We start from the raw sequence: 21,760 nt of genomic DNA, 5'->3' as shown, positions 1-21,760 counted from the left end.
AGGCCATTATGGCTTATTCAAAAAACCATGGTTAAATCATGCATGAATTCATCCATTGAACTCTGAATGCTTCTAGATGGAAGGTCCCTGCCTAATCCAGAAAGCAAAAACAAAATAGTAGGAAAGTGTGCAAAGATGTTTTTGACAGAAGAATCTTCATTCCTCTCCCAAGAAAATTCCATAAATGAGACAGGCTGACTCTATACGTGGAGAAAGAAAAACCCAGGAAGGTTACAACTCTAATATAGCTATTTTATATTTTATTTTAAAGAAGAAGTCAAGTGAGAGAAAATTAACATATGGCAAAACTCGTAGCTTTGTAATTAATAATTTGATTGGTGCAATAAAAGACCTAACCCCATCACAGTCAAGAGTTACACGTTCTCTTGCGGTGACCCTTGCTGATTCTGGCAACCGATAACCTGGGATTATGGAGTTAATCTATAGGCTTATTGCAGATCTGGTCCCCTTCCGAATACTGCTGCCCCAAAGCCACCACGTTAGAGAGGACCAAAAAGAAGCGGTGAAAGACTCGTGCATCTTCTCCGCAACCCTCGCGTGCCCCCCTCCCCCGATGGCCAGCTTCCATGCACATGAGCAGCCTCAGCCAAAGCAGCTGTCAGGGTGGAGCAGCGTTTATTTCCTCTGCTGTCTTTCCACCTGTTGATTCAGGGTTACAGGAATGTTCTCACCTATCTGTTTGCAAATAATGGATTCATCCCGTTGTCCAGACAAACAGATTGTCTCCTCAAGCGGATTACAGGGTGTTGAACTAGAATCCAGTGCAAACACTGGATAATAAAAATACCATATTAAACTCTGTGATGCAGCAACAGGCTTTCGGTCTGGGAATAAAACACCCGTTCATTTTCATAGTTCATTTTTGGCTGTAGTTGCTCCCAATGAAGAATATTGGGAATGGCCGTTGGGAGAACTTACAAACACCAGGAGAGATGACCTTTTATTGCTGCTAGTTTAACAATAGCTGAACCGAAGAGGCTCCCGAAAATTCTGTCTTTAATTATTTTTGCAATTCTGTTAAACCAAATGGATGGCTCAGTCTTGGGACTGAAGCCGCGCACAAATAATGTAAGCGAATAAATAAACCTGAAAACATGCAGCTGTTTCCAAAATGGCCGTTCTGCACCTTATTCTCACCCTACCCAGGGAGACGTATAAGATGTCCCACATCGCACTGCCAAGACGTGCTGCTCTTGTCCTACCGCTGCCGTCAAGCAAAAATACGGAGCAGGGCCCAGGAAGCCTTGCTACGGCACGGCCTTCCCGTCAGGCCAATTAGGTGGATCAGGGAGCTCGAGAAGAACGAATTACGCAGCTGCCATCGTGTCTAGGACTTCGTCAGAAGTCAACATCTGCAAAGCATTTTTCCAATTTAAAATGCTCTGTAGAAGGAAAAATAAACTGGGGAGGAAATTCCCTTTATAAAGGGATCAACTTTTCTGCTTATTCCAAGCCGCTCCTCTGTTAACAAAGGGAACGTTCTTGAAACAGCCTTCTGTGCGACGACAGCTGTGAACCCCGACGGACTGTGCGCCTCAGCGTTCCCCATCTGCGCATCCTTCCTCTGGCCAAGGAAAGCAACGGCATTTAGCCCAAAAGGCAGCGGCTGCAGGGTGCGCGAGGCGTCCTCAGGCCGAAACAGGCCAAGCTGGAACCAAAGCGGCCTCTTGGGTCCCAGACTCTGTCCGGCGTCCAGGACAGAGCGGGCCACCCTCTTTCACGCGGTGAGAGCTGCTCTTGGCCGGTTTTCTTTTCAGCCCCTCCGCGTCCTGGGAGAGCCAGCGAGGCACACGCTCACAGACTGAGAATGATGCGGAGCATAAGAAAAAGGCTGCTGCCTAACACGTTCTTTATTTATATTCTCTTCCACTTCTTTACTAGGACTAAGAGCAAAGAGCTAGAATCGAGAGTACACGGATGGCTAACGTAAGGTAGTTCTTCCTGTATGTTGTGATTTCTTTTTCAAGCGATTGCCACTTGTAAAAGTACACTGTGTAGGAGTATTGGGAAGCAATAACAAGCCTAAGAAACACATATTTGGCTTGTATTGTGCTGTCTGTAAGTTTACTGGGCTGCAGCCACTGCCGCAGCTTCTACTGGGGTTGGGAGGGGTCGCCCAAAACGTTATTTTTGGTGGCTTGCATCGCTGGCTGGGGGGAGGTAAAATCTTTTTTAAAATGTTTTTCGATCGTGTTCTGCGATTTCCTCTGTCTGCTCAGCCTAAGGGCTGATCCTCCCCCTTCCGTGGCCCTGGGATGAAAAATTACAGGGCCCTCCAGCGTTTCAGAATATTGAGCGCTTTGACCTCTGATGAAAAGCTGCGTGCCACTGACCGCCCACCACCCCTAAAGGAACATCACAAGTCTTTACATTAGCATTGCAGCTTGCGACAACTGGCTTACACAGCAGCAACAGGTATATTTTATTTTTATCTGACTCGTTTTGGTCCTTAAGCCAAACGGGGACAGAGCCACCAACTTTTATCACAGCCGGAGCTGCCTGGGGGAATTTGGAAGGCCGTGTTCGGAGCTCGCCCCGGCTTCCGAAGGGGGCCTCCCCGGGGGCTCCGAGGAGGCAGGCTGCCCGCTTTGGGCCACCCCTGCAGCCCCCGTGGCTGCTCCCGAAGGCGCTTCTGGGAGGGCCGTGCAAGCCAGCTGGGCACTGAGGCCGAAAGCGCATGCGAAGGTGGCCTCAAGCAGGGTTACGGACGGATGCACTCGAGGGTTAATTCCCCGCGGGCCGGGGCATTTGCATTCTGCCATGCTTTCGACATTCAACTTACCCGTGCTCCTCAGAAATCTTTTGCAAAAGCCTGAGGAAAATCAGAAAACCAACAAAGTTCATACACCCCGTCCCGCTGGCACCATACATAACAACGTCCACAGGGTTATGCTCAACTTACCAGCCAAGACAATAACTGCACTTGAAAAGGAATATGAGGCCCCCGGGACTCTCTCGACATTCTCACATTTTTAAGAGCCATTTTAACTTTTAAATGTGACCTTAAACACAAGTAGTCACTCTTCTCTATTTGCTTCTCATTGTTTGATATGGACATGCAAACGTATGAACTTCGCTTACGAAAATGCCAATGATTAAATCATAGTTGTACATACAATATTTTTACTCTCTTAGCAAATATTAAGACATATCAAAAGCTTAACACACGGGGGGGAAAACCAGCTGCAACTGCTTTAGATTCTGTAGATTTTAGAATACTAATTTCAGAAGTGTTTAAAGACCACGTGAGTACAATGCCCAGCCCCTGCCCATTCAGTGGGCACAGGAGGGAAGCCAGTGAGAAAGGCTGTTGGCAGCAGAGAATTCGATACCCTGGGAGGAGCAACCAAGCATTTGTGTACTTCACTGTTTATTCTAATTTGTGTCTTAAATTTAATATTTGTGTTAAGCTTAAGAACGTGACCAGCTTGCAGGCACTTATTTTCCAGTGAAACGTGCACGATGCCCTTTGGAATGACTTGGCTAGCAAAACACAGAGTGCTTAAAGAAGGACTAATGACCGGTACAAGAAGAATGAAATGAATGAGGTCACTTCAAGATGAGAAACACTTTACGGATGAACATGAGAAACCTCATTAAGATTGGCCAAGGACTGTGTCTTCACGGGGACAGGCGTGGTCAATAGCCAGCACCTTTCGCTCACTAGAATCCAAACTTCTTAGGGCAAGATTTCAGGTCAGAGGGGGACAAAAACAAAAATCAGTAGAAGTGTTACTGCCTTTCTCCCCTCCCTCAAGAATATATAAACACATCAACTTATCTGAGCCTAGGTTCCCTTTCTGAACAGCAAGGAAAAAATGCAGATCAATTCAGATGATAACAAGGCTTGAAAAATGGGGGTCATAAAAACCGGAAAAAAAGCTGAATATTAAGCTAGTGTGGTAACAAGGACACCCATTCTGAAAGGATTTAATAGACATTAATTTGATAATTGACTGTTAAGCCAGACAAATATTGCCAGAAAATAGATTCTACCTGAAGATCCAATCAAAGGAGCTGCAGGCTGAGCAGCAATACATTAAGCCCTTTGTGGGGGGGGGGGGGGGGGATTACAATTGGAAAAGGAGTTCGTGGATCTTCCTTCTGTCTCATCTGCAGGAATGAGATGAGATTCAACACTATATTAAAGAGTTTTATATTTACATAAGAACTTTTGGAAAGGGCTGTCAAAGTGATGATATGCATCGGCTTATGTTTATTCAACTACAGACTTCAAATATACATGTTTTCAAGAACAATCACATACTGTGGAGCACCAGCCTCTTGTTAAGAACAGAAACAGGTATTCTTGGCCCAATACCATCAATGCCATCTTTTAGGCCACTATGTAAATCGTTCTTAACCTCTGACGGATGGATCGTGAGCTGTTGATGAGTTTAATGATCAACACCAGATCTTATGGGGGCAAACATGAACACCACAGGCTTAGATGTCACACCAAGACATGCTTTGTTGAAAACCAAATGCCACATTTCTTTACTAAGCACTATTTCTAAATACTCAGATACAAGCACGATCCATGCACAGCCGTGAGCTGACCTTTCAACCATTTGCCGTTTCTTATGCCTGATTCTGCTGGCCTCTCTGATGGCTTCCCATTTTTGCATATCTTCTTTGCTACACACTCCTGGAGAGAAGCTCTTATGTTGCACATTCCCACCTATGCCGAACAGCTCAATTTTTCGGGCTAGCATATCATCCTTCTTTTGCCACGAAGAAGGAGGTAAGATTTTTCCACCGCTTTCACACTCGCTCTTTATGGTGGACTTTTCAAGCAAGCATAGAAATTTGGCCTGGATTTCTGGGGGCAGACTCCAAGGGTCCGGAAAGAGAGCAGCTTGGTATTTGTCAGGGGCACCAGATAAAGGCACTTCTTTCTTCTGTAGTTGAACTTTGCGAACAGTCAGATCATCTTTTTCTAAATCTGGAATTATTTCATCTTCCCCATCTCTGGGCTGGAGAACAATTTCTCCTTCTATGCGATGGCTTTGTTGAGAAGACCTTCTAAAATACTCAAAATCTTGGAGAATGACTGGATTCACGTGGGAGGCACCAGTCTTACGGACAAACAAATCATCATTTTCCAAATCTGGATAAAAGTCTCTATTCTCATTGATTCTTTGGTCATACCCAGGCCTAAGATAATTATAGTTTCTGCATGCTATGAGCCTAGGCCCTAAAGATGGGTCAGCTTTGGTTCTATTACCAGAAGACAGGTAGTCCTCAGAATATTTTTGCAGTGCTCGAAGAAATAAAAACTGACTGAGATATAAAAGATACATATAAACATTAGATTTGCAATATGCTGTAGGCAACAGAGACCACAATCTTAGCAAAGGGATGAACTTATGAACTCTGGGCTCTGTCATTTCTGCAAGTGAATGAAGGATTCTGCACACAGAGAAAATCTGTCCACATCAGAAACTGTCACAGGAAAGAGAGGAAAAGATTAGAACTCTTTCCCCTCTCCTATTGCTATCATATCTGGAGGCTTTAAAATGTTTATCAAGGGACATTCCATCAAAAGAGGCCTTCAGCTGCTGAAGTGATACAACCCAGAGAGAGGTTTGCCAACTCAACGAGCACTCAACTAAAAGGAAGACCAAAAGATGCACACGCTGGAATGGGAAGGGTGCACGGACAGACACAGGGAAGCAGGGCTGGCCTGGGCACCCCGTTCTTTAGAAGGACAAGACTTCCACTTTAGGGCAAGAGCAAAGCAGGCCAGCCATTACGAAAGGCGTCAGAGGAGGGGCCGGCACACATACAAAAATCCAGACGACTCTAGCAGTACGCATTCAGAATGCTAAGGCATACAGAGCGCATTAAAAAGGCAGCCTCCATATTAATATTTCATGTTCCCTTTTAGCAAACCACCAATGCCTTGACACATCAGCTAGGCTGGCTCATGCAATTGTAGGAACCTTGGCAGGTCAGAGGAACGGCTGTGTTTCCCTCCTGCAGCGTTTTCAGCCGTTTGCCTGACGGACCGAGAGTCTTCTGTGCAACTGACACCCGGGTGGTCCGTGATGCTATGACTCGGCTGGACTCTTGCGCCCTCCTCTTCAGAATCCACCATGTTACTGTACAGGATCCCATGCCAGGAGAAGGGAAAAAAGGCAAGGAGATGAGTCCCGACACAAAGCGAAGGGGCAGCCATCTATTTCAGTCAACAACATCAGTACACACAGAGGCAGTACAGCAAAGCCGAACAGAAAGGCTATCCACATTTCGGCTGCAACAAGCAGGAGTGCACTCCTGTGTTCCCTGCCGCTGTGGAAACAGGCTATTGATTCCAATGAGCTAAAATGTGTTTTCTAAAAATCTGGTGGGATGGAAAAAGAACATGCAAGATGACAAACCTGAATCCCTGGATTTCCTTATACCACTGTTTGGAAAAAGATATCCTCTTTGCTTTTTTCCAGTGCAATTCTCCACCTGGAACCCAAGACTGAGGAAGAAATTTATGAGAGGAAACTTTTACAGCTGATACCGCAGCACTTATTTTGCGGGCGTAAAGGTCATCTGCTTCAATGTCGGGGATGCCCGTGGACTTCTCCTCCTCTTCTTCCTCCTCCTCCTCCAAACAGGTGGAGAAGTCTGAAAGAACGTTAGCTGCTGACTTGCGTTCCATCTCGTGCCCAAAAACTCTTCTGCGGTCGCTGCACAAAACATCCAGTGAAGTTGTATTTTCAAAAACAAACAGAAAAATTGGCTATTGAATACAGAAGACTATACTGCACTTTGTCTTAAAATTACTGACTTGTGAATGAAGCGAAATGAATTTCCAGTACAAAATTGCTGTAATAAACGTGTACAAAAATGTTGAATACATGTAGCCCTTCTAAGAGAATAAAATTATGTGAATCATGATAAAAAACTACTGATGGAAGAAGACGTATTTTAAAGAGATTTCCAAACACTCTGGCTTTTGAAAATATTATTTATAAAGCTTTTCAGGAATGAATTATTTTGACCTAGAGGGCTGGATCTCTGGCCGCAGCTGATAAATGGGTCAGTTGGACAATGATCCTGAAGAGCAAAGTCTTGTTCTGGTGGGTATCAAAAGGGTGGCAGAAGCTTCTCTTTACATTTTGCCAAGACATCCACAAACACCTGAGGCATTCCCACTGTCCTCTCCCCAACAGGAGCTACCGCCACGCCAACGGATCACCTGTGGCTGTGCAATGCCACTGTCTGATACTCTGGAGGGAACAGCCCAAGGTAGACCAAGAATAAAAGCCTCAGAATATAATTAATACCCTTGCTATGTTCACAACATACACTAGAATAGTGTGAAATAGAAAACCAAAGTAAACAAACACTTGCAGTCACGTGCAACTGGTCCCTATGAATTTCAGAAGACAGACACAGGGAGATGCTCCTGGAGTCCCACCCTACATTTTATACCCTCTTGGAGAATAGCTTGTGGGGTGGTGGGTAAAGAAGGAGCCAGAATTTGAATTATATCTTATTTTAGGTTCCAACCAATGAGCAGAAGCTTTACTCTCAATAACCCTATTAAAGAGACAGAAACCAAAGTTACAAATTTCACAATAACAAAAGATGTGTAATGGGTGATCATAATTCATAATCCTAGTAAGCTTTAAATAGAATCTAACATGGTCCAGAACATCTTTCTGAGTTCCCAAATTAATCTAAGCGGCTCTTCCAAAAGGTGTACTTAATTTAATTTTAATTTACACAGTTAAACGGCAGAATTGGTGACAACTCCTAACAGCATTGTTCTAGAAGAAGGTTGGACCTCATCACTGCAAGGTTGCCTCAATGGTCTTTACTGGAATCTGAACAACTAGCAGCTGCAAGGGAATCAGAGGGAGTGGGGCTGCTGTCCTCCGGTCCAGCTGGTGAGCCAGGAGGCATCTGGCATCCACTGGCCTGATCAACTGAACCCTTACGTTCTTGGCTGTTAAAGGTGCCGACATAACCATAACTAGCAAGTGGAAAGATCTTTCCCTTCTGCTTCCCCATGGAGGCTTCTAACTTTCCTGTTTGTTTTGGTCTGGCAAAGCATCCCATCTGCAACACGGTTAATCACGATTTGCCCTCAAAGCTAAAGCTTCAAATTAAGGCTTACCGTTCATGAAGATGAAATGCTAAATTATGGCCAAGGGAAACAGCAGGAAAAGAAATTTGCATCAGAAGAGGAGATGGTGCATTTGGGTCCTACAGACAGCATTTCCTCAGCCTTTGCTATAATGAGAGCATTTAAGATATTGGAGCATCACAACAATACCTTGAAAAATTTCCATCTGATTCAGTAAACACAGGACTTGCCCAGCTTCTCCTATTATCTTCGTTCTTCTCGATTCTCTTCTTTCTCAAGGGCGCCGGCATGTACGTGGGTGGCTTGGCTTTGCTGGGTAGGAAGCGGTTGAATTCTGAAGCAGGCTTGGGTTCGATTAAGGCCACTCGGCGGTAGGACATATCATCTTTGCCGGAGTCATGCATTCTTGTGCGTATTTCGGAATCCGTGTCACTTTCGCAATCTTTTACATATATAAGACACAAACAAATTTCTAGTTAAAATTTCAGAAATGGGAACCTACAAAGTGATAATCAAGTACTGATTTGTTCGTTGTTTTTTGTTGAAAATAGGCAGACCAAAAGCTTTTTTTAGACATAGGCCATGATATTACATGAAAACTTGCTTGGTACACTTTCAGTAACATTCACTAAATATTCCATGAATCCGCAAAATTTCTCATTCCAGAAAGCCACAAAATGATGAGTTAATCTCAGTGCAACTCTGCAAATGATATCCCTCTCTAGAATTTGCATTGTCAGTATGAATTAAAAATAAACTCTAATCCTGAACTGGAGCCCACTTTTTTCAATTGAAATTTTCCATTGCAAAATCAAGGGATTTTGATAGAAATAAAAGCTTGGTTTGGAAGTGGGTGAAAGAATTTCCCACAGAGTGAATGGGACTGAAAGGAACAGTGATGAAATCAACTGGGGTGAAACTGAAGTGAGGTAATGTCGGAATTAGTATTGTTAGAGATCTGCATAGGGATAGTTGTGAAATATGAAGAGTGGAGCTGAAATGAACCCTCATCCGAAGGCATGAGCAAAAGCTGACAATGAACAAAATTTGGATAGTGCCGTGTGGCTTTCTGCCACCTCTCTTGCTCTGCAAACTGGATTTTTGCTCTTCAGCAGGAAAGATATTAACATGCAAAAGAGAATGAACAAGGATCGAAACAAATACACAAAAGAAGAATGAATGGGTGGGGAGGAAGACCGAGAAAGTTGTGATTGGATGAAATCCCTAGAAGAGAGAGATGATAACTTAAAAGAGCAAAAGGCAACGGATGAAGCCACGGAAGGAAGGGGCGGAAGCAAGGAGAGTTTGCAGAAATAAACGTTAAAAATAAGGTGTGGAAATGTCTAGTAAATAGTGTTGTTATAAACTAGATTTAGCTATATATTTTGTTCTTATCTCAAGCCTCTGACTTCTTCTGATTACTGTTTGCTAGTCCCTTTCTGTATTTTGCATAACGTTCCTTACTCCAAACGAAAGAGTGCGATGAGGCGGTATCTATGTATCTTCTGGCACCAAAATAAATTGCCAACATCTTATCCGATATTGAACCATAAATGTTTTAATGACTGATGCAAAAGAGATTATTACATTTTTCAAAACTGAAGCCCGTTATTATTTAGCATGCTCCTTAGAATGAATTTATTCCTACTGGAAGTGACAACATCATAGAAATGTTAATACGTCAGTTCATGCAGAAAGAAAATTCAAAATGTTTTCCTTTCTTTGTATACGTTTTGTATTTTAAAATAGAATGTGAATTTTTGTTCAGTGAAAATATTAGGAAACATTAGCATTTCTTTACACTAAAATGCCAAGACAATTAACACCTGTTGAAATACAGGTGGGCAACTTTCTTGGAAACAGCGTTAAAAAGCTTTAAAATTAGAAAGATTGGAACGAAAATTAGCAAATGAAAAATAACCAGGGTGGTATTACCATGGGCATGCTAGCTATATTTTGGTGGCTATATTGTAAACTGCCAAGAGTCTCTCTGAGCGGAAAGAGAAATTCCACTCAATTCCACTCATCGATCCTCTCTGCAGGGCGGGGGGCCTTTCAGAGGCTGAGCCGACCTTTTCTGTGCCAGCCCTGACGGGCAAGCCCCCAGCAAGGCCCTTCCTGCCTTTTGGGCACCAGGTTTTATCTCTCTTTTAGGCGTTTTAATATTTTGTTAATGCTGCTAGGGTATTTTAAAAATTTATTGCTGTTTTTATTCTCTTGCATTGTTTATTTTATTGATCATTGTATATCTTGTACAATGCTTTAATGTACGTTTTTATCAATCATTTTAAGCACTGTTTGAAATTAACAGCTTGGAGATTACTGTAAATTGCTTTGAGACTGTTTTACTTTAATGAGAAGCAGTTTGCAAATGTTTTAAATAGATAGATAGTTTAAGATGCATGGTTATTATTTTTTTTTTCAGTCAGTTGCCCATCATTAAGAATGTTCTGTGCCATCAGGCAACCCAATCAAAAATCTAAAGGTCAAGCTGAGAAAAATAACACATTAAAGTGAACACAGCAGCACGAGACAACATTGGACTTGTTTCCAAGGTCTTTCCTCTCAAGGAAGATTAACCAGACGCCCCAGGATTTACCTTCACTGCCGCCTTTCAGAGTCAGGTCCGACGAGAAGCTGGTGGAAGACCTTGAGCCAAGGGAGTCTAAGCTGTCTAAGGAATCGTCCCGCTTATGGCTGGCGGACAACGAAAGCGGATCGATGCGTTCAACGCACCAAATGTCGCCGTAGCCACTGTCTCTTCCACTTTGCTTGGGGCTGCAGGATTCCCCAAGGGCCTGGAGGGGGGAAAAAAAGGTTTTTTAGTTTTGCAAAAAAGTGGAACCTCTCTTCCAGCAGTTGAAGTTCAGTAGGAACCCCGTAAGCTTCAGAGACAGAAACCTCTTCTCGTTGCTGTTGCTGCAGATGGCAGAAAAGGGCTCCTATCGAAGCCTCTTAAAGTCTTGGCTATTGTTTTAAGCCACAGTTTGAAATGAGGAATTTAAAATGAGATCCAAGCAAGAAACAACTGGGGGAAACAACAGCAACCAAGGAAGAGCCACGTATTTTCACTGGGACAGAAAGGCATTAAAGTTGCCAGATCTCTGACTTCAGATGACTGATCTCTCCTTCAAAGATCCTTGAGGCTCCAGGGGCCCCGGCAGGAGGATCTGGGGGCCTTCTTCATCTGTAAACAATGAGCAGAGAAGAGTGCCAGTGATCACAAGGCCAAACCGAGGTACCCTGTTGGAATGTCTCCCTTTGGAATCAAGAGTGAAAGTCATCAGAAACGGTTTCCTACAAACACTGCTGAGTATCCATTTGGAGAACTGCCAGTCTGACCCCTCTGCTGCCTTGAAAAAGGTTTGCTGATCAAGGCAGATGCTGAACAAGGTACTATGAGACACGTGGAGATACCTGTGATGTTCGACTTTTCTAAAACGATCCTTCCACCAATGCTTTACCTTTGTCAAAGCTTGTCCAAGCAATTTCTCAAAGGCTTTCAAATCCAGGTGGGGGCCATTATAGGAAGGGCTGCTGGCTGCTTTCCTGCCCAGCCAGTATAAGGTAATCAAAACCTTAAAACGACAGAATTATAGAGAACAGTTAGAATGATCAAATGAGGCTCCAGGAGCCGTTTTTCTCAATTCGAGCATACCTATCGTAGAAAGCTGACTAAGAGATGTGATGGGGGGGCTGCATCCAGAGCTGGGTTTGGACCTCCTTGGGCCCACAGAAGCCTTCCTTCCGTGGATCTCCAAGTTCTGAGCCACTGTGGCCTCTCAATCTGCTTGCCTCGGTTTACTATCAGTGCATCAGCTGCCACTTTCTGCAAATACCTCCGCGATACCCAGAGCCCCCTTCCAGCTGGAGTGCTGGATGCTCTGGCTTTTGCATCAGCAAGGGCTCTGCATGTCCAACCCTGCAGATAAAGGGGCCTTTAGGAAACGGGCAGCAACCTCAAAAAATCAAAGGGGCACCCCAAAAAGACTGCACCAGAAATAAACTCTGTCCTAAAAAGGTGAGCTGAGAAGGCAGACATTTCATCGCGCTGCTTCACCTACAGCTCGCTGCTCCTCTTTTCCACTGGGCTGACTGGTCTATTTATTTCCTAAAGCTCTGATGATGCTCCATATCCACAGGGCCCTAAACAACTTATGTAAGAAGGTTAAAAGCAAACCAAAGATCAGGATATAATTACATCAGAAATACAATCATGCTGGGCTAAAGCCTGTAACAAGAGAGGTCTACTCAGAAGCATCCTATCTACCCACAAGGGTCCCTGGAAAAGCCATGTTTTAACGGTCATCCTAAAACTGAGCTGAGTAATTTTGGGGGGTCGGTATGCATTGTTCCAAAAAAAGGCTCATCTCTGGGGCCCCTGAAGATGACCCTCCTCAAGAGAAGGGATCCAGAAAGAACCCAAACCGCCAGAGCTTACTGCGTGGGGAAACCCTAGGAGAGGCATGTCTCGATGATATCTAGGTCCAAGCCTTGAAAGGCTTTAAAGGCAATTGTATCTGGAAGAGAACGGTTAACCAGTGTGGATCCTGAAGTAGGGCTGTCGAATGGAAGAATGTCATGGCTGCATTCAGAACTTCTGAAGGGTCTTCAAGGACAGCTCTATGTAGAGTGCACAATGTCTTACAACTTCCTAGTTGTTTATTTAATTAGTTGTTAGATTTATATCCTTTGGGAACTCAAGTGGCTCCCTATTCTCAGTTCTCCCCACAATTAACACAATAACCAGAGAGAAACTCACCCAGGGAGATTCCAAGGTTGAGGTGAGCCTGAACCTAGATCTCTCCAATTTTTTCTCACACCTTAATTACTACACTATCCCGGCTTTCAATGTGGCTCTCTTGTTAAAGGCTTTCTTCAGACTGATGGCTAAAATTAACATTTCTGTTCCAATTTATGAGCATTCACCCCACAGTCCTTAGCCGATATTAGCTAATTTTGTTGGTGGTGACTTCTATCAACACCCATGATATTTTATGGTCATCCCCTGGTCACATGAGCATCATTCAGAAACCAAGCCAGAGAATATCCTTCAACACACGTAGGCATGCTTCTGTAACAGAATCTGTTGTGCAGTGAAGGGAGTTTCTGAGCCCCCAACTTCTCCCTTAGGGCCTCCCCGCGCCCAGGTAGCATGCGCGAAGTGACAGGCAGGCAGGAGATGCAGCAGGTGAGACCAGGCGCTTAACGCTTCCCCGGTTCTCCCTTCTTCCAGGTGAAATAAATCCTGGAAACTCACCTGGGAAAGAGGAAAACTAAACACAAAATCCCTACCTGTCCTGGTCCTCCACCACTGCTCCTCACAACAAAAGCTTGCTAGTTACTTGTACGTAAGACTAAGCCTATTGTAACATTTACTTTACGGCAGGAAACATAAAAGTTACTGAACCCATCACAGGCAACCAGCCCATATTCCTGTGCTGACCCTGGACTTACTGCTTAACAAAAATAAACTAGGCTAAAGTGTCAAGCCTATGTTTCTTCTTTAATCTACAAATAGGTGAACCAAACTAACAGTGGAAAGAAAGAAAAATATATATATCTTACATTTTTTACTCTTCTGTCAGTCTCTTCTTGTCTGCAAGAAATACACACATACACAAACAAAAAGTAAACCCTAGATTAATAGTTTATCATAACTAATACAGAGCAGTAACTGCAAAACAAAACTGACTGCCAGAGTCCATCAGCACGCAATTAATGTAGACCATAATATTCAAAGAATATGATACTTTAAAGCAGGGAGTTCCAGATGCTCTGAGCGCTCTTACATCCAAAGCACAGCAAAACGGAGGGGAAGTCTCGAAGTCCTCAAGATCTACAGAAGAATTTAAAATGTAGAACCCCACGAAAGCCCACCCGCTAAATAAGGCAGAGCAAGTACATTTTGCCTATTAATTTTGCTACAGAATTCAAAAGCAAGGAAGGGTGATATGCATGTTGTGTAAGGAAACTGGACTCCCCTCAGAGGAATTCTCATAATATGTTGGGGGGTGGGAGTATCTGGGTCCCCTTTCAGAGAAAACCTGCATGCAACACAAGCTTGAGATTCTGCAATTCCAAGGACTGATTGAATAGCTAATGCTAGTTATAATAGGTCTCAAGTTACTGCTATACAACTGTGTTTTTCTGTGCTGAAAGAAGGTTTATTACTTTACTTTGCTCCAACTCTATGAAAAAGTGGATCATTGGCACCCAATTCTTGTTTAATATTCACTTTTTCTCATCTTGTAGAAAATGTATTTGCAAGGAATGGAGGATGATGGACGGCAATCCAGTTCCCAAAGGCCAGTAAATTAACCATCGCTGACAAGGACGGGACACGACCAGTGAGGTGCACAACAGGAATCACACATCCCTAGTGGTCCTGTTTAAAATTTTTCTTTTATGGTAGACACAGAAAGTTCATCTCTCAGAATTTTCAGCAAGGTGTAGGTTGGCTGGGCCTTCTTGGACTTAAAGTCCACATCTCTGGAGCCAGTTGGAGAAAATGAGTCAGCTCCTGAATATGCAGTGAGCAACATCTTCCTTAGAGAAAAACATACTCAGAAGGATATCACTTTCGCTTCAAGATAGCATAATTGGTTTATAAAATGATTATATCAAAATGAGAGAGAATATAGGTTAAAGAACAAAGAACATGATGTCAGAGCAGAAAAATATGTTGAAAGCTCTTATATCCTATGCAGCATTGCAAATCTATACAACTACTGAAGGGCAGAATTACATACCTGTCATAAATATTTCTGTGAGTTTCTATTCCCGATGATGGATTAATATTTGACTAATTCAAGTACTAAAAAAATCCATGCATAATTTAATTTTACTCACTTAACATTCTGAACATTTTATTATTGTTCCCAAGGGTGAAGGTTGCAAAACTCACCATTTGTTTAATGAAGAAATAAAAACAGTGAAAGGAAATTAAGACACTAGCACTTCAAAGAGTTTCCTTCTCCCGGCCAATACAAATATTTCCTATTATATTTACACTTGGAACAGGAGAAGAATGTTCTTTTGATTACTCTGAACTCAGCAACAAGTCAGCACGTGGCCTAGTTAAGGCAGATTTTACGTTGGGCATTTCTGGCTGCGAATCAAAGAGAGATTAAGGGGCTGGGTTTATATATGGCTTATTCAAGGAAATACAGACAACCCAGCCATGCGGGGGAAGTATTGGGGCGACAATTCAAGTCTCCGGAAGCCTACTGAAACCTTTAAGATTTTGCTACTGAAAAAGGTTGGGTCTCAGCATCTTAACATCTTAAGGTGAACTAGTAGCACCTCAGGAACATTTCCATCATGACTGTGGCTGAGAGAGTATAAAGTGTGCTGCATTTCAGCTTAGCGCCTTTGTTCTCCTTCATTTCGACAACATGCTCGATATTCCCTCTTGTCTTCTTATATAAGCTCTTTTGTTCTTAGAGAGTCACAGATGAAACTGAAGGCAATGGCCCTGAAATGCTTTTTTCAGACACAACCTCCGCAGAAATGATTAGCAAGTGACTCTATCCTTAGTGTCCTTCACCTGTTATGGACAGAAGCCTTGACATCAGGACTCAGAACGAATGCCATCAAAGACTTCCTGCGTCTCAGCTACCTGCAACAGGAGATGGTCAAGATCTCGCACGGGTCCCCATCTGCTTAGAACAGGCACACCACTCCTCTGATGGCCATCCGCACGCTGACTTCTCTTCTTTCATCGCCTCTTCAGTGTCTCCCTATCGTTCCACCCACAGTGCTTTGGCCCATACGCTTTACAGCCCTGCACAGCTGCACATTCCTCTCCTCGTCACCCCTCCCGCATCTCCAACAATACCGTCAGTCAGCAGGGCTCGGGCGGAAGAGATGCACTGATTTGTTTTAGACCCCTGGAGGGGATAAAACGAGCCTCACCGTATCTGCTATTCCTTCTATTTCACAAAAAATTAATCCATCTGTGCCTTGAGTCACCTGGGCAGACCAGTGCAGGAGAGGAAGAAGGTGGGGCAGAACTTGGAGAACGATCCACGTACTATAAAGCCTTCTTTCTGGGCAGCTGCAGTTCCATTCACGGGAAGGGCATTCAATACATTTTTAATTCACTATTCATCTGAGGCTAGAAGTCAGAGAGAAATACAAACCATACCGGAAATGTTCCATTTCTGATCAGAATGGTTAGCACACAGAAATACACATCCCACATCGAAAGGAATTCAAGAATGCAAGCAGGAAGATTTCCTCCATTCCTTCCTAATTGCTCCATGATACAGCTAAGGCTATGAACGTCGACCACAGACTCTAGTCCACCCCCAACTTAAAACTTGTCCACGCAGGTTTTGCAGAAGGGAGGCTGAAGTAAATCGGCCCTTCTGACTTAAGACTCTGCGGTGGTAATCTCTTGTCCACCGCCTGTGAGCCCCGCAAAGGGCTGGAGGGCACAGAGCTGCTGGGATCAGGGGTCAAAGTCAGCACGAGCCCTGGCTGAGATTAGGAAGACGCCTCTCCTGTGAACTGGGAGAGATGGTGGAGACCAGGTTTACTTCTGGTTGCTCTGCTACATAGTGCTCAAACCTCTGAATCCCTTTCATGGCTATGCTAGTCCAGCTTGGCCCCTCTGGGATGCAGCAGGTGGGTTGCCAGCTTTGGATAAGCAGCCTTTGATCCTAGCACCTCGGTGGGACCAATTTTCTGGCTGCCTTCCTACCTCCTCTGTCACCCCTGCTCCTGAACTAGACGCGAGCACCAGGCAACTCTTCTCCCACCGTGATGGCCCACAGATCTTCCCCAAGCAAAACCGCGCTGGGACATTTTTTGACGCTCACTCCTGCAGCTGACTTGGGCCTTGGGAGTACATTTTCTTTCTTTTGGGGCATTTCCACCAATCTTGCAATTGGTCCTCTCCATCACACAAAAGAAGAGAAAGGAGTTAAACCCCTGAAATGATGATGCTGACGTCTTATCACTTAAAAAGTTGTTTGGCTAGATCATACGGTGCTGTACACACAATAAAACCAAATACTGTGTTTTCCAGCTGTGGACATCAGACTGATGTGGTGTCCTGTTGCTGTGGCCAGGAGCAACACAGCCAGGAACTTTAAAATCTTGAACACTCAAAACACTTGAATACTCAATACACAGTTTAAAAATCACAAGTTTAGATATTTGCTAAATCTGAACTTGCCAAAGAAACTAAAAAAAACCAAACATTTCATCTGTTTGTAAAAAGAAAGAAAAAAATGACATCAGTACTTTAGAGAACAAACAAACACGCCCAAACCCATCCATTTTGTCCAAAATAGGGACATTTTTATGGTCTATAGGCTGGAATAAAAGATTACATGAAAAATAGGAAACACAAAGGAGAAGACGAAGACAAATGCAACATGATTGCTTGGAAGGCAGTAAAGCTTGAGAATTCCTTTTTTAAATGCCCCAAAGCAGTCTGAATTTAAAAGAAGAAACTTCTGAAAAAAGGAAATTACTGTGGTTCCTACTCTGTAAGCTGAGCGGTTTTTAATTAGCTTGTGCACTTCTTGCCTCTCGAACCTTGTGGGTAGAGGTTTATTCCCCCTGCTTTACCATCTGCCAGACAATTTATCATCTTATGCTTTTCTTTGTTTGCATTATGCAACTGAAATGTGAAAATGCACAGGGTATCTCTGTGTGATATGGCGTGTCAACGGTTTGTATCTTCCCTCCAGAGGGAGGAAAAGACGGATCTCAGGATTTCCTTGGTTATCTAAGATGGTTGGCTTGAGTATCCTGTACCTTGATTTTGGGAGACCAAACATCTTAGGCTATTCCTGAACTATGTCTGAGTATAAAAAGGTTTCAGTACATAAATTTCAACTACTTACAATTATAACAGGCTTCTAAACCAGACTCTCAAATCATCTGTCCCCAAACTTTGTGAATAGAGGATGAACATTAAAGATGAACAACTCGTATATTTTGGATCTTTTTTGCTATCTCTGGAAAACTAGACTACAAACTTCGAATATTTCATTTCTCTTTTTTAAGAAAAAAGAAGAGTAGCAGTCAATGTGACTGTTATTGTGTGACTGTTTGACAAAGTATATGGAACATTTTTGATTCATAGTAATGAAACCAAATTAGTTGACATCATTTGACCAGTCTCTAAAACGCTGGGAGATGGCAGAAAGAGAAATAAAGTCTAACGGCAACCGCTTTGGTTTTAAAAAGTAAAAAATACAGGAACAAGGACCAGTTGTTCTGTGTTTCCCCAGCCAATTACTCCTAAGTCTTTATCCTGCCAGATGCACTGTATGCGTCTACAGCTTCATTTTGCATTTCTATGCGGATACAGTTAACTTCCGTGGCTGAGGAGAACTGAGTGGAGAGGACATCTCCATTCGCCCAAACACAGAGGCCTTCCTGACCCGTCGTGTTTAGCTGAAGTGCATCTATTAGCTTCAGTGGGGGCTTTGCCTGGGCTGACCCCAGCTCCGCAGAATCACCTCCTCTTGGGGGTTTTCCACTGACTGCTTGGATGCACTCCTGAACAGTGATCTGCAGTGCCTGCCACTGAGAATTGGCTGTTTTGTGGTAGACATCTGTTGGCCTGATCAGGTGGTTTTTGCTTTGTTGCGCAAATAACAGCACACGTTAACGTGGCATCTACTGAGAAGCAGAAACCTTCCCAGGTCTCCGTCTGAGGCTAAAGGACGGGAGGCGTGGCTTAGGCATGTCTGCTCTCAAGGGGGCCACCAAGAAATTTCAGAGCTACCCTTGAGGTTCCAAATTAACCACCACAGTGGGGCCCTTTGGTGTTTCCAGGAGATCTGCTGGGTCCAAGGGGATGTCTGACAGGTGATATGTGCCTAAGACCACTTTTTATTTTTTTAGCAAATGGAGAACGAAATACAGACCTTTTCCTCTACTCCATTGATCAAAACATCTCACTTGTCTTTACGAAGGGGCCCACCAGTGTCCTGGGTACAGGCAGTTCATGGGCTTATTTTAGGCACACCAAACATGTGCGGGGCTGCGCTTATATTCTTGTCCGCATAGTTTTCAATCTACTCTGCTGCCTGAAATTAGCATCGTGGGGTGAGTCATCCACAAGAATTTTCTGTTGTGCCTCTAAGGATACAAGCAGATAAACTTGGGAGGGTAATGTTCAAGTGGGCAAATGGGAGTGAATCAGCAGTAAGACTCCTGCAATTGTTCCAAACTGACATTTAAAAAAGTAAAGCATCTTTTTGAAAGCAATCTTGACAGAGAATTTTTTTTTCAGAATTTGTCATGTGACTTTGTACAGACAGAAATTACTATCAGAACCATGGAACATGCTGGGATCTTTCAACACAAAGAACAGAGAAGCTGGTTCAGGGTGGAGGACTATTCAGTCTCCATGCCCCAAAACATTCTGCTGTCAGCAAACATGGGCTGGGTGATAAATACTTTCCTCTTTATTACAGCCTCTTGATCAGAAAGCAGCATTTGAACATGTTCCAGCATATACACATCTAGACAGAAGAAAAACAGACCCACACCCTTTGGGATTAAATCACACTAGGTGAGTATTTAGAAGGGAAACTGATTGGATGTTCATTACGGGACCTTTGAAACACATCTACCTGTCATTCTCATTTTCCTTTGGTTATTTAAGACCAGGAATAGACGCAGAATCTGGATTGGTACGAAAACTGCCACCGAGATAGTTGGCCTAACTATCCAGTTTCCATTTTCTCCCCTTTTTGGGTAGTAACCACCATGGCCAAGATCTCTCACACTCTCTCTTATACACACAACTTTCTAATTCATGGATGGTCAGGAGCTGCCTTATTACATTAAAAAAACGGGGGTCAGACATCTGAGGTCCATGGGGTCCCCTCTTCTTCAGATAAAACCAAGCAAAACATACAGCAGGTAGCTCTTATGACTAGACAGAAAACCTGGAGCCATCCAACTCCTTTTATGATGATTCTCAACTAACACTGAAATTCGCCTTTTGTTAGTGTGGCAAATGAAAACGGTTTCTTCCCTTCCCAACGAAAAGAAATGCAGAAAAGAGGAGACACGAAATCAGTGTATTCAGGCAGATAAAAGAGAGCTAAGGGAAGATGGTCAGGAACTGTTTTCCACTGCCAGAGAAACTAGGACCAGAAATAATGGATACAAGTTCCAGCTGTCTCGATTTCATTTAACCTTAAGGAAAAACTTCCTGATGGTAAGGTCTGCAGAGCAGTGGAACAGTCTACCCAAGGGGGGCTGCAGGCGAGATTTTTCAGAAGAGGCTGGCCAGCCACCTCGCAAAGGCTTGTTGGCTTTTCTGCCCATTGCAGAGGGTTGGATCCTCCCAACGCCACAACTCTATTCTATGACTTTCGAAGGAGTGGGCTACTGAAGCGTGTTCAAGTGAGTTATTGAGATACTTGAGGAGAATGAGCTTTATCGTCAGATTAAACCAACGTACAATAATGACAAAGCTGTATAAATCTATGACACATGCATACCTCTTCATCTCAGAGTTAAACATTATTCATCTCTCTGTAATACACTTACCTAACGTAGCATTCTACAGGTATTAGATATGTTTAGCCACTGATCGACATGGATAATCTTATGATCCTATTGTATAGATAAGCTATGGAAAGTACTCATGTTATATTTCTACACATGAATAAATGGCCATAGAGTAGAGGTATCAAAGGAGATGCAATTGTATTTAAATGATTTGTGTAGGTATGAAATGTTCTCTTACATTTCCTGTGATTTAGCAATTCAGTTCTACTTCATTTAATTTTTACATAGAGATGTAAACCTTTAAAAATACTGTAGTTTGCTGAGGTTAGATTCCATCATTAGGAACAGGTGATAAACAGTTTTCTTTTTCAGTCTAAATGAGTTCAAAACATGAGATTGTTTTAATAACTCAAGTACAATGGCATCACCTGTCTAAGATTAAACCCAGAATGAATATTGCCTCTAAAAATGTATTACTGCTCATAGTTCACTACAGTAGTAATTTGTGTGGTGCTATCAAGATCTGCTCTTTTCGCATAAAGAGATTTAGAGGCTCACTGTCACTGTCCCCCTCAATTTGGCCTTGTCTGCAGAACCAGAAAAAGCAAAAAGCAACCTTTTTTTCCTGATTCAGTTGGCTGATTCAGTTCTTCATAAAGCTAGCTTGTAAGGGTAGAGTTCTTCCTAACTTTTACTAGTGATGTGATAATTTTAATAGAATTTCTAGTCAAACTAATTTTCTCAAGGCTTTTGACGACATGTGGCACGGAAGGGTAGGCTGGAAAGAAATCCTTCCCACTCCTACGACGGAAAATTAACCAGCTCTGCTACGGAGGGTCAGGGGCTGGAGATTGCTTCTAAGGGGAAGCGGTTCCCACACTGGTCACGACACTCACGTTGCATCTGGCTCTGCCAGGCAGCCTCAAAGACCATTGACGGCAAAGTTCTCAGTGAAATTCCAGCAGGAAAAGGCTTCTGTTCAGGTTATCGTACAACTTAAGCAACTGGTACGTACATGCATTTCTGCCAATCTTTAGCGGCTTAGATTTGAAATTTCTATAGAAGCAATTTATTTTATTAATTTATTTATGGGCAGATAGATACTGCCACCCCTTCCACACTAGAATTTCAGAATTTAAATTAAAGCAGCAGCTTTAG

The 21,760-nt window shown here is 43.2% G+C and overlaps 2 protein-coding genes across 8 annotated transcripts in view; both read right to left on the bottom strand.

Annotated features, from left to right (window-relative positions):
* LOC103054555 (LIM domain only protein 7) overlaps nucleotides 1-21,760 on the bottom strand; it is a 102,210-nt gene that overhangs the window by 29,028 nt on the left and 51,422 nt on the right. For 5 of the 7 annotated variants that reach the window (XM_088139549.1, XM_088139551.1, XM_088139552.1 and 2 more), the window contains exons 5-9: nucleotides 13,679-13,709; nucleotides 11,575-11,688; nucleotides 10,710-10,908; nucleotides 8,300-8,552; nucleotides 2,804-2,833 (exon numbers count right to left, since the gene is read on the bottom strand). In XM_088139549.1, the coding sequence (XP_087995675.1) occupies nucleotides 2,804-2,833; nucleotides 8,300-8,552; nucleotides 10,710-10,908; nucleotides 11,575-11,688; nucleotides 13,679-13,709 (627 nt within the window). The remainder of the gene's footprint in view (nucleotides 1-2,803; nucleotides 2,834-8,299; nucleotides 8,553-10,709; nucleotides 10,909-11,574; nucleotides 11,689-13,678; nucleotides 13,710-21,760) is intronic. The other 2 variants (XM_088139550.1, XM_088139553.1) reach the window with 1 other exon arrangement.
* LOC112540084 (LIM domain only protein 7-like) lies at nucleotides 2,840-5,930 on the bottom strand. Its single transcript, XM_088139556.1, has one exon. The coding sequence runs from the start codon at nucleotides 5,409-5,411 to the stop codon at nucleotides 4,419-4,421; it is 993 nt and encodes a 330-aa protein (XP_087995682.1). The 5' UTR covers nucleotides 5,412-5,930; the 3' UTR covers nucleotides 2,840-4,418.

This window comes from Python bivittatus, unplaced genomic scaffold (assembly GCF_059951505.1).
Source record: "Python bivittatus isolate LINGU-HERP-01145 unplaced genomic scaffold, Pbiv_v1 ctg000210_np1212, whole genome shotgun sequence".
In the NCBI taxonomy this organism is placed as follows: Eukaryota; Metazoa; Chordata; class Lepidosauria; order Squamata; family Pythonidae; genus Python; species Python bivittatus.
Note: the sequence above shows the minus strand (reverse complement) of the source record. Positions and strands in the feature narration are given on the sequence as shown.